Source organism: Ursus maritimus, unplaced genomic scaffold, assembly GCF_017311325.1.
Source record: "Ursus maritimus isolate PB19 unplaced genomic scaffold, ASM1731132v1 scaffold_2, whole genome shotgun sequence".
In the NCBI taxonomy this organism is placed as follows: Eukaryota; Metazoa; Chordata; class Mammalia; order Carnivora; family Ursidae; genus Ursus; species Ursus maritimus.
In genome coordinates, this window is record NW_024424452.1 from 20770134 (window position 1) to 20787766 (window position 17633).

Here is a 17633-nt window from a genome sequence, read left to right on the forward strand (position 1 = left end):
TCTCTGTCAAAAAAAAAAAAAAAAAATTTAAAAAAAAAAAAAAAAAAAAAAGATGTAAACCAAGAGAAACGTGTAGTCACTCAATTTGTCTCCATGGATTTCTAGAAGTAGACTATTGTCCTGTTTTCTTTCCCGTCTGCTTAAGGATAGGAAGCCAGGAGCTCTGAATTTATTTCCATTCCAGTCCCCAGCACTTAGAAGTCCGTTCTCCTCTGGGTAACCTATACAGCCTTGCAGTGCGTTTGGCAAATGTGTTATGGGCATCTGTTGTAGGCCAGACCCCTTGGAGACAGGCAAGCCCCTAAGAGAACATTCTGTGGCAAGCCTCCTCTCCGCCTGACTAGCCCAGGACTCCTACTCCCTCTTCCGGGAGTATCCTGCTCTGTTCGCCTAGAGGCACTTTCTCAGCATCCTCCCTCCACAATTCAGAACTTCCCAAAGACGGGGACTTGTCTATTTTATTCTCTGCTGAATCCTCGGCACCTAGCATAGTGGCTAGTAGGTGCTCAGTAAGGACTTAAAGAGCCAGGGAGCCAGGCTGGAGTTTCCCCAGATGCAAATCGCTCACTTCACATCCCCCTGCTGGATCTCCAGGCTGAGAAGGGGGACCAGGATGGGAGAAGATGACAGCCTGAGCTGGAGAAGGGTGAGAATCTGAGTTAGGAGGGAATGCCCATGGGGAAGGATAAGTCTAAGAACTTCGCAAGATTCGATAAACATGAGAAACTTCCATGTCACTGTCATCTGCCCATTTCCCCACAGTAAAGAGATACAATACTGAAAACAGTAAGGGACCATGGGCTTGCTTTCAGGGGAAGAAGGAAGATGATGGTGAAGGGATGCTGTTTCACTGTGCCTAGTCTTTGGGAAGCACCAGGGCAAGGTGAGGCAAAAACTTTAAAGACTAGAGCGGGAGTTCTTGCCTGCGAGAAGCAAGGGAGGTCATGGAACAAAACATTCCTTTATCAAGCAGCAAATAACTCCATTGAGAAGACCTGGACGTGGCAAACTCAAGAACATGTCAGTCTTGGGCTCAAAACCTCCAAAGCCTTCCAGTTCACTCGAAGTTAGAGTTCTTACAACATCTTTCAAGGCCTTCCACGATCCGGGGTCAAGTCCCCTCAACTGATATACTCCCTCCTCTGAGCTCATCATCCTCTTCAGCCACAGTGACTCCCTTGCTCCTTGAACACCCTACCCATAACCCACCCCTGGGCCTTTGCACTTGCTGCTTTTTCCCATCTGCAATGCTCTNTCCCTCCAATAGACACCTGGCTTGGTTCCTCATCTCCTTTATATCCGGGATTAAATATCGCCTTCGGAGGGAAGCCTACCTTGATCACACTATTTACAATCTCATCCCCCTCTCCAGTGCATCTTTGAGTTTCTGGACAGTTTGGAGAAAGTCCATAGTGCTGAGTTGGGCCTGTCCATTACCGAAGCCAAAGGGATGGCGCTGCAGCACAGCCCCAGGGACCATAACTGGAAAATCATCTTTAGGGGTGGCCCACACTGAATTTTCCTTGGTTCAGACCTTATTATCTCTTGGAACCTAACCCTGCCATCTCCCCTGGGCTTGGGAGCTAAGCCATCACTCACCAGAGAGTGAAAAAGCGGAGGAGAACAATTACTATGCTGTGCAGTAGAACTCTGACTCCGATTAACATCGTTGCCTCTTGATTTGATCTTTATATTTTTCTCTAAACACTTAGAGCATTTTGATCACAAGCCAGATTTGTCTTTGGTGAAAAGTACTATTTTGAAAAACCAACACTTACTTGGGAGGATATATTTTAAGGCATTTTAAGCTGATCAACAACTACTTGGTTCTGCCGTCCTGTAATTTGCAAAGGGTCACAACGATTTGTTGTACATGAAACATCTCTATGACCTGCTGTATGCCAAGATGAATTTGCACAGGGGACAGCAGGATTCTGTAAGTGGAGATGGGGGAAGACGCTTCAACATTTACCCATGATTTTCGGAATCATCTGAACAGGAAGACATTATCGTATTCCAAGGTAGCTTTGAGGACGCTGAAAAGCATATGCTACAGAATGCAGAGCTGTGGGGATTCCATTTCCTAAACGTGCAGGTAACCAAATATATATAGACTGCCAAGTGCAAGGAATAGAAACAGTGTCTGCTGGATTTGCGCACAATATGGCCACACAACATGTATTTACTTTAGTCTTTCCCCAAGTTTGTGCCCAGACTACTCTGGATAACCTTCGAGGAAAAAATGGAAAATAAGGGATGGACAAATGATGTGGAGATTTTCAAGACCGTGAAGTCAGACTCCCTCCAAATACAGGCTAGTGAATTACCAACAATTAAGGCAGCGATGATAGGATACATTATTTTAAAAGTGGTTTATAAGTACCGAAGAGCAGAATAGCGATTGGTAGCGATTAGCGTGGGTTCACTAGGAGAAGCTTAAGGTAATTGAATTGCCTGCCCTCAAGCAACAAATTCAGCGCAGATTTATTGAACACCTACTCTGTGCCGGTTCAGCAAAATATGGTTGGTAGTGTATCTGGGTGGCAACAAGATAGTTGATGATATTGCTTACAACATGCAGGTCGAAAGGTAGATAGACGGTGTCAGGCTTTGCTTGTCCCAACCTCAGCCCAGGTGCCCACTTCTGGCCTCTCTAAGCCCAAGGTCATCAAGAACCAGGCCTCATGGTGCATTGGTCTGTTGCGTGTCTAGTGGGTGTTTGTGCTCTTCAAAGATGATTTGGGCTCTCTGAGTGCCAATGAGAATCAGGCTGCAGATCCCTAAACCAGAACTTGATTCCTGCCTGACACAGAGTCAAGAGCTCAAAGATGTCTAACAAATGATGTGTCCAAGTTTGCTCCTCGTGAAGTGAGACAGCCACGAACCTAATGGCATCCCCAAGTTTGCAGACACCCAAATCCAATGTAGAAGATGCAAGAATCCCCAACGCTTTGCTCCCTTGCATCTAACCAGAAACTCCTTAAGAAACGCGGCTGTTCTCACTTCCAAATGACTGGAGTTGCCATTTAAAGAAAATTTACATTTGATCTCCAGGGGTGGCGTTTCTCAGCAGCCCAGGGCTACCGCATCTAACTCTTGTTAGCATTACCATTTCTTTTCCCTGACCTTGCTGGATTTGCAATAAAAATTGGGAAAGGCTGGGATAATTATTTTTTTTTAAAGATTTTATTTATTTATTTGACATAGAGAGAGACAGCCAGCGAGAGAGGGAACACAAGCAGGGGGAGTGGGAGAGGAAGAAGCAGGCTCCGGGGGCTCGATCCCAGAACGCTGGGATCACTCCCTGAGCCGAAGGCAGATGCTTAACCACTGCGCCACCCAGGCACCCTGAGGCTGGGATAATTATTTTATACAAAAGTTCCAGTTGTTGAATGGCTCAGAGCCAGTGACTGACACCAAACCCTCCTTGACATAGGAGTAAGCAGGTTGAAGGGGTGCGTGGGTGGCTCAGCTGGTTAAGCATATGCCTTCGGCTCAGGTCATGATCCTGGAGTCCTGGGTTTAGCCCTGCTTTGGGCTCCCTGCTCGGCAGGGAGTCTGCTTCTCCCTCTCCCTCTGCCCCACTCCGGCTCATGCTCTTTCTCTCTCTCAGATAAATAAATGAAATCTTAAAGAAAAGAAGAAGAAGAAGAAGAAGAAGAAGAAGAAGAAGAAGAAGAAGAAGAAGAAGAAGAAGAAGAAGAAGAAGAAGAAGAAGAAGAAGAAGAAGAAGAAGAAGAAGAAGAAGAAGAAGAAGAAGAAGAAGAAGAAGAAGAAGAAGAAGAAGAAGAAGAAGAAGAAGAAGAAGAAGAAGAAGAGAGCAGGTTGGAGAAGACCCGCCCACCAGGCCCGGGTCCTTCAATGAAGACAGTGCAGTGTGGTGTTCAGGGTGAAGCTTCTGGGGGGCACACTAGCTGGCGATCTAGTGCAAACGACTTCACTTCTACGAGCCTCAGTCTCCTTGTGAGTGGAGCGGGTCTACTTAGTACACGGGGCTATTATGAGTTGCATCTGTTTACACTAGGTGCTTATCCAAGCGCCTGGAGTATAGTCATGAAAGGCAGCACGGCGTAGGGTTGGAATCCCAGCTCTGCCTCTTACAGAGCTGTGTGCTCTCCAGGTCTCTGTTCTCCTATTTGTAAAGTAGGGATAATAACAGTATCTACCTCCTGAAGATGTAACAAGGATCATCTGAACACTTAAGTGCTCACTTAGAACAGTGACTGGCATATAGTATGTGCCTGTTAAATCAATCAATCAATCAATCAATGCTCGGGGGTTAGTCCAGAAATAAAGGCTTGGTCTGCCCTGGTAATCATAGCTTGGAACACAGAAGGTGTTCATTGTGTCAGCTATTTATTATTTCCTTGGCACTTCTTTCTGGGGTTCTCATGGCCCAGCCTCTCCTTCTGCAGCTTCCTGGAAGCAGCCCTCAGGATCTCTGTGGCCACCCCACCAGCTTACTGATTCCAGGAGGAAGGGCAGACCTGCCCCGGATGTGGGTCCTCTCATGCAAACCTCTCGGGCTGGAGAGCTGCTGGTCTTGACCTGACTGTTCTCCTCCATCACTTTGGAACAAGCTTCTGTAGACCCTTAAAATGGGAGTCGAATCCTGATAACTTCTTCTTCATCTCTGCCTTTCTTTCCAATTGTCACCAGCTCCTCTGTTCCCTGCTCCTGAAGTATCAGTGTTCCTTAGGGTTTTGTCACTTTCCCTCTTCATACCCACTGGGTTTTCTCTGGAACTTCTTACGTACTTTTGCATCTTCAACGCCCCCTAGGTTTGGGTGATTCTCAGCTCATCCCAGCTTTTGCCTCTGCCCTAGGCTCTACATTAGTGATTCTGAACATTTTTGGAGGATGACTCTGTCTCCATAAAAGCACCCGTTTCCATAATATTTGTCTTGAGGTTGCATGAGCACATTGAACCTCATCCGCGGAGCAAACAGAAGATGATTTCTACCTGACTTCCAACACCAACCACCTCTTTTTGGGGGCATCCATTTCTTCACCCTCACCTACTTGGTGACCATGTCTGTTCAAGTCTCCCTTCCCCCTGTCTCTAGCATCCTGTTCTTTTCATTGCCATCAGAAGACTGGCTCCCAAAGTTTTCCCCTCTTGCCAGCCTTGACGGACGTCAGTCCCTGTGCACCTGGGCAGGGGCTGCATTTTCCTGGAGCCCTTTATGAGGGAAGGATCTCACTGACTTTCTTTCAACCTCTCCACGTCTCAGCAAGAAGTGAAATACTTCCTGATCAAAGAACTAAGTGCAAGTTCTCCAGGAAAGAGAAGACTCATAGAATACCTGGTCAGACGAAGAGTCTGTGATAAAGGCAAATAGTACCCCCCCCCAAAAAAAGCCCCACCACCACTGCCATAACAACCAATATTCTCAGGAAAACAAAGGGTACTTCTAGAAATAAAATGTTATTATAGATTCCTCCATGCCTCTCCAGTGAGATATAACAGGAGTTGGCAAACTTTACTTCTTCTGTAAAGGGCCAGACAGTAAATATTTTAGGCTTTGCAGGCCAAGCAGCAAAACTGAGGATACTATATGTTATACATATATAACAAGAGAGAAAACAAATTTCCATAAAATTTTTATTGGCAACATGCAGAAGTATAGATGTGGAACTGTGAATTTCTCGTCATTTTTATGTGCCATGAAATTAACTATTCGATATTATGTAATTTTTTCATCTATTTAAAAATGTACAAAATATTCTTAGCCTGTGGGTTGTACAAAAATAGTCAATGGGCTGAGTTTGGCCCACGGGCTATAGTTTGCCAACCCCGGAGACACAGGTTATGTATCATAGTTAGATATACACCGTTGGGATTTCAACTTCAGAATTTTAGAGACAAAGCATGATGACATATACCCTAGTTATTGAAGAATCTCAAATTAGTGGGGTATGAATGTTTAACTGTTTTATTTTTAGCTTTCAACTGTGTTCTATCCAACCCCTCATTTCCTGAATGATATTTTGGGCGGAGGTCCTAACTTTCCACTCACTTTTGCCTGTTATAACTTCTAGTTTGCAATGCGCTATCTCTGCTCATCCCTCTTTTAGATTCTAGCGCCTTTGGTGTGTTATGGCAGGGAGCAGGTAGAAAAAAAAGGCCAAAATGTCACCTCACTTAGCTGGGAGAGTTTGCAAACCTTTCCTGTCTGTCGTTACTACTCCCCCAGCTAACACTGATCATCAGGGTTCTCTGCATGGCCGGGGTCGACATGTTGACTGACTTTGGAGACACGTGCATTGGTGATTGGAGAACCCTCGGGGGCCTTCCCACTGCAACTTCCCTCCCCCATGTGGGATATCTGAGTCTGATCCAGTCTCTCCCATCCCTCTTTGGCTTCCATCACTGGCACTCATGGCCCCATGCTGCTGGACCTGCAGTTGAACCATACAGTACGCTGCGAACATTTTTTAAAGGCCCTCCTCCCTTTGGATGGACTCAGGTCTGGGCCAAGGAGCCTGGTTTGGGGAATGGGGCAGAAGTCCTCTCTCAGCCCCTGCATCACCCCTAAGCCCAGCAGCCCTGGGTAGGGCAACATTGTCATGAACGTTATGTAACTCTGACCACGGTCTTCTTGCCTAATGGGCTGCTCTCTTGGGTGGGATGCGGACCAAAGGGCTCAAGCTCAGCCCTTCACTACCAGATGCGCGTAACCAGCAGAACCTCCCCATTCCATAAAGGCGGCCCCATTGCCATTCCCTCTCTCAGCCTCCTTACAGAAGTAGGCACGCAAGCAGTGTCCAACCCAGGAATGCGATGCCAGTCTCTTTTTTTTTGCAGGCACCCTCAATCTTTGGGAATGATTCCTCTTGGAGCCACAGGTAACTCACCGAAGAACCACAAGTTTTGGGAGAAAGGGAGGTGGCATGAGAAAGCTAGCTTATCATTTGTCTTTGCAAATAGTTCTTGTCTGAAAAGGATGAATTAAGGACTACTGGTCAATGTATTACTTAGAGGTATGAAGGAAAAAGGAACCACAAGAAGCACGGAAAGAGTTGGGAGTGTTTGTTACTGTGTGTCTTCAGTTTACACGTAAGGAAGCTCATGCTCAGAGGTGAGGCGACTCCCCAGGCATCGCAGCCAGTAAATGGCAGGATCCAGGTAAGAACCCAGGTCTACCTGACCTCAAGACCCCTGCTGTTATCCCATACTCTCTGTGGTCAGAGAACAGTTCATAAATGATTAAAGGCCCATTTGCTCCTACAATGAAAAAGGGGGCTCTGGCAGGGTCGTGTGGATGGAGCAAAACAACATTGGCGTTTTGGGGGCTTCTCTGTACCCTCAGAATCATTGGCTTCGCTGGGGGTGCTTCCACATGTCGGAGTATAATTTTTAAATAGTTAGAAACATAATTTTCCTAAAATATACAATGAGCTCATGTCAAGTTTAATTCAACTCATCAATGAGAGAACGAGCAGAATGACAAAGCTAGTTCAAAGGAGGATGTTATATATATTTTTCAGGGAAAAAAATTCTGAAGTAAGATTGTCAAATTAGATGTAAAACTGATTCATGTCCTAGAGGGTGGGCAATAAATCGACAACATTTGAGCTTATCTCTTCTAATGAACGGAAATCATTTGCACCTCTAATGAGCAAACTTATGTGCATCTTTCCAAGTTTTCTACAAATAAGCACCTAACTATACCACTGGCCCTCTATCTATAATAAAACTAAGTCAAACACAATTACATGCCTCCAAAGAATCCAATGACCTCTTTGGTAAGACTGTTAGACACCGCTCCAAGAAAACATTCAAATGACATAGTCATCTTTTTTGTGGGTTTTTTGTTCTTGTTTTATTTTTTCTTGATGCACACTGGGAACCCATACTAGTTACCATGTTAATAACCCACACTGGTTACCCAACCTTGGAATGCAGATCACTTGCCTTTTTCCTAATCCAGAAGATAAAATTTCAAGTGATGAAGTAAACAGAATTATTTTCAAATCATCTACTTCTTAAAATGGGTAGAATCTTAAGAGTCAGAAGGTAGGGGGCTGGGTTTGAGGAAAGAAGAAAAAGAGCAGGTCAACGATAGAAACGGGAATAAGATTCAGAATATTTAATCACAGGTAGGACATGAGACCAGCCAGTCAGAATGGATGCTTCCATAGCACTGGGTCAGGATCATGATGCCACCTGCTGGGTCAGGTCTTAACCCTTTACTGGACAGATCTCATAGAGGTCTGGGAGGTTCCAGAATAGGCTAGGGTAGTTATAGTTGTGGTGGAAGGGGGAGGGTGGATGGGGGACTTGGGCCAGATGCTGTTTACCAAGAAGTAGGAAAGTATTTCAACATTTTAACAAGCAATATGGCTATGCAGACATGTTCTGGTTGAATGTTATCGTGCTCACAGCTCAACCTCTGCCACCTCCCCATTCCTGGTTGGTCCCACAAACACAGGCATAGTCACCCACATTCTGCCTTAAGATTACAGTCCACTTGTCTCCTCTATTTGCCTCTGGGGCTTTAGAGGCAAAGAGGAAGCATGCAGGGAAAGGAACAGGGAGAAGGTCAAGAGTAGGGAAGAGAGTCAGGGCATTCTGCACCCACGTCTAAGGGAAGGTGCGGCCTCAGATGTAGGGGTAGAGGAGCAGAAGTGGCTACTCGGTACTGTTCTAAGCTGTAGAGATAGAACAGTGCTCCCACCAGACAAGGGTCCCTAGCCTTATCCTCTACTGGAGGGAGACAGGAAATATGAAAGGTATATGAGTTACCGCATGTGCCCAGCACAGGGCTCGGCACATAGGAAATACTCAACCACTGTTAGGTCCTTCTCTTATCTCTGTCCTTAATCACATCTTTGCAGCTTCCCCGAAGGCTTCTGAACACATAAATAAAGCTGCAACCCCATCTGGCTGAAAAAGTCAACCATCTGGAGATTTGGAAATATGGGGGAACTTCTAATGACTGGCTAATTTTTTTTTTCAGTTTTTCAGCCAGATGTTTGATGTCATCCAGGCCCATCTGTAGCAGAAATAGCAGTTTATTGAAACTCTTTTCCATCATTTTAAGTTCCTTGTCCTAAAAGCTAAGTGGGCTTTATTTTCTTAGTCAGCATTTTTTTAAATGAATTGGAAAAGTGATCATTGACTAATGGAGAACAATTTAGGAATAACATATGGAAATACAGAAATTTGGATTAAATGGGCCTTTAAACTGGCAGCGCATGGGTCAAATTCAACGACAAGGCAAGTTTGGCTTGGCAGGCAGTGCTTTTTTAAAAAGTTAATTTAGTTGCCCACATTTTAAAAATCAAGAGATTTTACATGTGGCTTTTAATATCTGGAATATTGGGATGAATTTGGTACATGTTTCCCCACAGTAAATATCAACTCATGTCACATAGTAATTGTCCCTTGGATGGGGGCTTGTGTTCTCCGGTTTGCCTCAGTCCCCACCATTCTCTGTTACCCCCTACACGGAGACCATGTTTCAGTTACCATATATCTTCTCAAGTGCAGTGACTCCCCCCCCCATAGAATTGAGTTAAGAGGACAGTGAATTGCTTGTTTCAACTGTTACATTACATGGACATTGGGATTCGTTCACTCCCTAATCTTTTTTTTTTTTTAAAGATTTTACTTGTTTATTTGACAGAGAGAGAGACAGCCAGCGAGAGAGAGGGAACACAAGCAGGGGGAGTGGGAGAGGAAGAAGCAGGCTCCCAGAGGAGCAGGGAGCCTGATGCGGGGCTCGATTCCAGGACCCTGGGATCATGCCCTGAGCCGAAGGCAGATGCTTAACAACTGAGCCACCCAGGCGCCCCTGTTCATTCCCTAATCTTATCTGCAGCTTTCATTTCAGAATTGGATAAACTAAGGCCCAAAAGAGGAAACGAATATGCATAATTCCCTTAACTGGTAGTGACAGAAATACGGTGAGCGCTCAGGGTTCCTTGCTACCAGGCCAGCGGGGTCTTTCCACTCCATAAATACATTACTTTGCTGGAGTCTAGCACTCTAAGGGGTCTCCTTCATGGGGGAATCATACATCGAACATGTTCTCATTCAAATCCACATGCTGCTATTGAAAACACGCAGCAAGTTGGGCCCTACTTTGTGAATGCCCTGCGTGCTTTCCAGATACAGATAATGAGTCAGGCTTTCTGAGTGTGGGTGTCTCTACATAGGTCGATTGTTTCTTCATTCAAAACGTGTCCTCTGCCGTCTCTGAGTTTGTGCCTGTCTGATGTCTCCCGCACCCCTGCAGACGAGGCACAAGCATGCTGAGTGTTCTGGAACCTGAGCTTCTGAATGGAGAAACCCATGTGTCCGGGCATTCTCACAAGCTAATGTTTGTACCAGTAGCAACCTATCCACTGGAGCATGAATTAATGTTGTCTAGCAAATGCTCCGAGAAGCAACGTGGCTTAGGTGAAGGAGTGTCTGCTGGGTTTCGGTATGTGACCTCGGGCAAGTCATATAATCTCTCTAGGCCTCAGTTTCCTCACCTATGAAATGACAATAATAATAATAATACCACCATCAATGAGCTCCTCTGAAGAGGAAAAAGTTAATTTTTCAAAATTGCTAGAACAGTGCTAGCACAGAGTAAGTGCTAAATATAAATGGCATTCTGGTGAGTTACAGAAATGAAAACTCGAAACAGCCCTTCTCTCCTTTGAGTGATGTGATCCTTCTTAACACATGTAATGGTTGCCAGGCCCCTTGTAAATACTCAGTACGTGTTGGCTTTAACATCAGAATTGCTTGGAGGAGTTTCATAAAATTCATTCCAGTGATCCACCATAGACGTATGGAAGCAGAGAATCTAGTTGTGAGGCCTAATAGTCTGTTTTTTTCAAAACGCTCCTCATGGGATTCTGATGACTAGCCAAGTTTGGAAACATTGATGCAGTTTCCTTATTCTTGAATATCTTTGCTGGTGGAGAACCCATACCACTTAAAGCTCCCCATTCCCCACTGCATGGTTATTTGTATTGAGGTAAAACCTGTTTTTCCTCTAGCTCTTACTTCTACCCCCTTGAGGCCACAGAGAACATTTCAAATCTCCTTCCCATATGACAACTCTTCAGATATTCGCAGACAGCTGTCATGTCTCTCCTGAGCATTCTCTTTTGGACCAAATAGTCACATTCTCTCATGGCTCTTATAAAAGGGTAGATGAACTGACTCTTCTAATTGGATATCAGGGAAAACTGAGCTGCAAGTCCTCCAGTTATTTTTTGACACTAAAGGACCAGAAAAATGAGGATGTTGAGACTCTAGGAGACAGGAGATACTGAGAGAGATGGTGATACATCTTTATTCCAGAGGATGTGTTCTGCCTACTGCATGCAGGAAATCAGAGGTTCCCAAAATTCCTTGCACACTTGATATATTCAGTACGTGAATATATGGCTCGGATGCCAGCCAGGCCCAGCTAGGTGTTGGTTCCATGGGTGTACACACGGCTAAAAATTCACTGTGACTCATTAAAGTTACTGTATTTAATACTTCAAAAAATGTTTTAAAAAATATGGCTGAGCCAAATTGCATGAAGCCTGCAACAAATTTTCTCAAAAGAATTCACCTGACCAAGAGCATATCTCAGATGCAACCAGTTCCATCTTGATTCAAATTCTCACTTCTCCCACTAAGCCCACAGAACGCCTGGGTGGGGTTCCAATTCCTTGTACAAACTGTGGGTGTAGGACATGATGTTGGAGAAAAGAGAAACCATCAGTTGAGAAATTCTGAGCAAGGATTTAGGGATTTTAGGCCCTAATGGAGGAAGCCAAAATTGGTGTTTAATTGTACATTCCCAGGTTTTGTTCCAAGAGGCAGAAGAACTGGAAATAACTGAAACATGGTCTACATATATACCTTATTTGGCTCAGATTTTTTTATGCCATCCCTAGAACCATGTAGACATCAAAACATCCACCAGCTCACAGCTTTACAAAAGGTAATTCAATTCTTTGTTGTCAATAGAGGAAAGAAAATTATGGAATTTCCCCAAGGTAAATGACTTCACCATATCTGATGACCAATGATCACTAATATTAGATTTTTGTCAATGTTTGGGAAAGAATTGTTCTAAAATTTCCATCAGTACACTGGGTAAACTAAGAGCTTTGGATAGTGCTAATTCATGATCACCTATTCCAAAGTAATCATTTCCCAGATTGATAAGCCATGGTTGGATGAGGTAAATGTCTTCGCCAAGGTCATACAGAGAGTTTGCAGCATTACCCAGGTCTTCTGACTTCAAGTGCAATGATCCTTGTTGCATTTAAAGTAGTCTTTTCCTACCTGGGATTCCCACCAGTTGCAAATTTGTGTTGGAAACAGAATTGATTGTAGTAGTGCTAGTCAGGAGAGCAGTTGCTCAGAGTGTCAGGACATGGGAAGAAGGCCAGGGAATGATGCAATATTACACTAGCCAGTGATGTCATAGCATGATTTCCTAAGTCATTTACATAAATGCAAGTTCTCAAAAAGCCCTGACAAATGCCAGCCAGTGGGATGCAGGCATGGAGAACCAATGGCAAACAGGGGAGGGGAACATATAGGAAACCCAGATTTCCTTGCTCATCACTGTGACAAGCTTCACAGATTCCTCAGAAGCCTGAGAAAACTCCCTTCTGCCCCTCTAATCCAGTGCCTTCCTTCCCTCAGGCACATAAGCTCGAAAGAGCTTTGATTTTCTTCTCTATCTTTCTATTTACTACCACTGACATTCAGGCATTGCCCAGTGCTGCTGAGAGTGACTTCTGGTGTAGTGAAAGCGAGTTTAATAGTGAGACAGGCTACCCAAGAGCTTGACATTCTAAAAATTGGTCTGTCCTCTTCATTACAATTTAGAGCAAATTCTCAATTTTTAAAATTAGAAGCTGTGATTTTGGAGAATCAATCTTATGCAAATGTCATGAAAATATATTTGCTGAGTTTGGAGATGATTTAAGAAAGAACACAGGTGGATACCAAATACTAACACTTCAGTTTTGTTTTGATCCCAAACAGGGAAACATGTATTAATATGGAAGTTTTGTTAAAATGTGTGTGTGTGTGTGTGTGTGTGTGTGTGTGTGTGTGTGTGTGTGTAGGGGTTCACATATGTTAGTCTGGTTGGCAATGCAAGTTTATGAAAATATCTACTTAGACCAAACTCAGAAGAAACTGATAAGACTATGTTAGAAATAAGGAAATAGCTCAGAGTGTGCCAGCCTAGGTCACAGTCTCTCTCTCTCTTTCCACCTCTGCCTCCCTCCCTTTCTCCCTCCCTTCCTCTCTCTTTTTCTCCCTCCCTCTCCCTCCCCCTCCCCCACTGAAATGCAATTTAAGCAGAGCCAAAGACCCCATCACAAGCCACAGATCAAAGCAGTTCACAATATGCTTAGGAATTTTGGATTTGGAGACTTTGCTCAACTGCAGAAGCTGCCTAGAGTGCCACAAAATCTCATCTCATGAAGCTTAAACCAAAAACAATCAACAAGACCCAACCTCTTCATCCCACACAGCATTAGTCTTGCTGGGAACAATCTGGACATCTGCACATTCTCAGCAATAATTCAAACTATTCCTCGTTCCCCAACACTGCCTCCATCTCCCCAAACACCCACTGGAATATCAGAATATCAGAAACTGCATTATTTGGGGCCATTGAGAGGAATTTGTAAATACCTTCTAGGCAGCAGGTCCTCCACAGCCCCGAATGGGTCATTACTTCTTCATTCTTCCTGCTGGTTTCATTATCACTTGTAGATTTAGTCCTGCACACACCTCTGGAATATAACCAGTAGTCCGTGCCCACTGCAATGGTCATTAAACTAAAAGCTGCGAAGGCTCCCACAGTGGTGATCAACATCTGGATACCTCTGTCACACATCCTCATAATTCTTCATGGTACTCTGGATGGCTGGGGGTTGGAGGGGTAGGTTCAATGCCAGAGGGGAAAATCACTTTGCAGCTGGGTAACCTAGGGCAGGCTCTTCCAAAAATTCGGGTCTCCTTTTGTCAGCATCCACAGAGACTTTAGGAAAGCTGGGATTTCCTGTCTGGAGCTCTCTCCGGCTCCCTTGGTCGCCTATGGCCCTTGGAAGGGTGCAGGCTCCAGGGGGTTGGTCCACATCACTGCTGCCTTCTGAGGATCCCTGGATTCCTTTCATTCCTCAGGAGCTTGGTAAAGATGAGGGTCCGTGCAGGGCATGGCTCCGGAGCCTGGAGCTGCCAGCTCGGTTTGAGATGCGCCTGGCTCCTCACAGCCCCGGGAGACTCAAGGCAAAGAAATCCAGAGAGGTCTATGTGTGTGTGTGTGTGCGTGCGTGCGTGTGTGTGCGAGCGCGTGTGCTGGGGGTGAGGGCGGATGGCAAAAAATAGCACTGCTGGGAGGCGAGTCGCTGAGAAGAGTGTTCATTGCTTCCCCAGCCTCCCAGGAAAGCTCTCCGCCTGCTCCTGACACCCCCGCTCAAACTGAAGAAAAGACAGAGTCCTGGGGCGGGGGGCGGGCGGTTTCATCGGAGGGCAAAGGTCCGCGGTGCTGAAGGGACAGCTCCCGCCTGTTGCCCCGCCTCCGCCTCCCTAACGCCCAGGCTTCAGGTCCGTGGTGCTGAAGGGACAGCTCCCCCGCAGCTGCTGTTGTTGCACCCCCGCCTTTGTAGCGCCCGGGCTGGAGACCTGGGGTGCTGAAGGGTCGGACCTCCCTCCCGCCGCCCTTCCCCCGTCCCTTTCCAGGCCAGCTAGCCGGCTCGGCTCTGCCTAGTCAATCCCACGCTCCGCTCAAAGTTTCCGGAGCCCAGGGCAGTCAGCGCCCCGGCTCGTCGGCGCTGCAGCACCACCCTGTTCCTCCGCTCCCGGAAGGGTTAAGGAAAGGGGAAGGGGAAAGAAGCCCGCAGCGCACTCTGGCGCGCTCTCAGCTCCCACCAAGCGCGGCGTTCTCCCCCCCACCAATGAGCCAGGCAAGTTTGCCTTTTGCTGCGGGCGCCGCTGGAGCCCACTGGGGAAGACCGAGTCTTCTTAAAGGGACCGGCGACTCCGGGCGACGGATCTATGTCTCACTTGGGCGGGTAGAAAGTGTTGTCACAGGCACATCTGTGTATAGTCTGTCTCAATTTGGTTCCCCAGAAAACAAACCAATATGTCTACCCTCCTTTCTCTGGAGCTCTGGTTTACACCGGAGACAACGTGCTCAGATCAGACCCGGAACTGTTCATATATATATGATCATGTATTCCTAAAAGACAGAAGGAACTGAATGGATATAGACTCTACTGTACACATATCACAGATTTGGGGCGACGGGGTGTGAGATATTGGTCTCTGAATGCACCTCATATATTTTAACATTCTTACATTTGTGTGTGGGGGCATGGGGGTTGATGGATTCAAGGTGAGAGAATCCATGAAAATGTCAGATTCTTTCCAAAGGTCCCTGGAATGTTCATTTGTTAACATCTTTTTCTAAGTTAGACCATGAAGCAGGTGAAGTTAGGTCTGCTTTCCTTGTTAGTCCAAAGTGCAAACGCCGTTGCACACCTGAAAGTTAATGAGACTCTCCCTTTGGAAATAGTGGATGTTGCAAAGGATCAGCACTTGACCATCTTTCTATTACTATGTATTCTGGCATAGGCATGAGCACACACTGAGTTGACTAAGGACAGTCCACAGAATGCCTTTGTTATTATTTTCCTATGGCATGATGGGAGGGATGCCCAGAGGCCAGGTGTTTGGAATTGAGGCTGCTTGGGTTGTTTCTGAGATGTGTCCACGGCCAACTGTCATTTTGAGTGTTATTTAACTGGACAAAAATATAATGGAAGGTAATCATAAACACATATAGTGCCTGGTGCCATCTCTGGCTATCTATCTGAGAGCTTCTATGCAGATGACTGAGTAGTAGCAATGTACTGAAGAGTTCTCAAATGTAGATCACAACTTCTCGGTCACTTTGCTATTTTTTGTTTTTTGTTTTGGTGTTAAGGTCACTTGAAGACTTGATTCTTGGTGTTAAACATACCCTTGCATACATAAGTTTGAATATTCAGTCGTGGTGTTTAAATGTTAACCTGTGCTGTGTTCAATTTAGTTATGAGTTCTGAATGCCTGTGGATTTGTTGCAGAAGAAAAGGATGTATGCAAATATATATATATAGTACCTGTATGCAGTGTTGTGGGCCATGTGAATAGGTTTGCTGCAAATGCATAGCTGTGTACATGGGTGGGTATGCATGCTCTCTATAGGTATAGTGCATGTTTGTGCACCTGTATTCATTTAATTGCATATGCATATATTATGGCTCACGAGCACTGTTTCATGGGCAGGAAGTAGAAATATGAAAAGTCCGACACATAACCAAAGTGGAACACGTGAACTTAGGCCCAGGACCACAGCTCACCTTACCCCCAAAGAACAATAGGAGACAATGGGGAAAGGTACCCAAGGCCTTCTATCAGTTACTTAATTTTTTCTTTTCTTTTAAAAGATTTTATTTATTTATTTGACAAAGAGCAAGAGAGCACAAGCAGGGAGAGCTGCAGGCAGAGGGAGAGGGGGAAGCAGGCTCCCTGTTAAGCAAGGAGCCCAATGTGGGGCTTGATACCAGGACCCTAGGATCATGACCTGAGCCGAAGGCAGATGCTTAACCAACTGAGCCACCCAGGTGCCCCTAATTTTTTTTCTTAAAAAAGAAAATTTGCTTATTAAAATGCTCTGCTTTGACTTTTTTTTTTTTTTTAAGGAAAAATTATCTGTAACTTGAAGGTGAAGTTGGTCTTTCCTGGGAGGGATTATTAATCATGAAATTTTCCTTCCCTCCTCTTAGAAACTTAAATAATATAAAATAATTTAAAAATGACCAAAACAGCTATTCCAGGATCTGTTTCTTTCTTCCCTTACTCCAGTAAGGAACAGAAAGGTCTTTTCTCAAAGCAGGACCACGTAGATGGAAAGTCAATGGGCTTTGGGCTCAGGGAGAGTATGCTCCCATCGCTCCATTCACCAGACCTGCAGTAAAATGAGAACAGCTTCAGCTCCACCCCCACAGCTCTGTGATATAAAGCCAGACAGACAAGGTGTTGTACCCAGGAGCTCCAGCGCAAGGAATAGTGGGGAATAGTCCAAGTAGGATAGTGGGGGGTGGGGAGAGGAGGGTCAGGAGCTCGGGCAGATGGAGGTGATAATTGTAGGTCAGGATGTAGGCAGTGTTTCTGACTGAGAGAAAGGGACATCTGTTATATGATGGAACTTTATACTGAGCCTTTGGCTTGGTGAGGCAGGATCACCCTTTGCAACTTCTGCTCAGGGCCAAAGCTGATCACAGAATGTGGGAAGTACTGAACCTGTGTTTGGAGCAAGGCAGAACACCTGTCTGCAGTGGGAGTGTGGAGGTAGGGAGGCCATCAGTTAGTTCCCCATGATGACTCCCCACTTACTAGGGGGTGACCTCATCCTTTCATTCAATTGAATGTGTAGGCGTATCTACAGGGGTGTGTGGAATCGGCTTCTAAGCCTAGAGTTAATTGCTCATTTATACCACTAGAGGGCTCTTTCCCCAGATCAATTAAGGACCCAAGAGATTCAAAGCACTATCTCTTACAGTGATGGAACTAGGCTCTCATTTTTCATCTCTGTCTCTTTTCTTATTTTTTTGTTGAGAAA

General features: G+C 45.3%; 1 protein-coding gene across 1 annotated transcript in view; it reads right to left on the reverse strand.

Annotated features, from left to right (window-relative positions):
* Positions 1-13871, reverse strand: part of CACNG3 (calcium voltage-gated channel auxiliary subunit gamma 3) — an 84066-nt gene extending 70195 nt beyond the window's left edge. Inside the window, exon 1 of the mRNA XM_008697155.2 lies at positions 13661-13871. Coding sequence (XP_008695377.2) covers positions 13661-13871 — 211 coding nt within the window. The remainder of the gene's footprint in view (positions 1-13660) is intronic.
* Positions 13872-17633: the final 3762 nt, after the last annotated feature.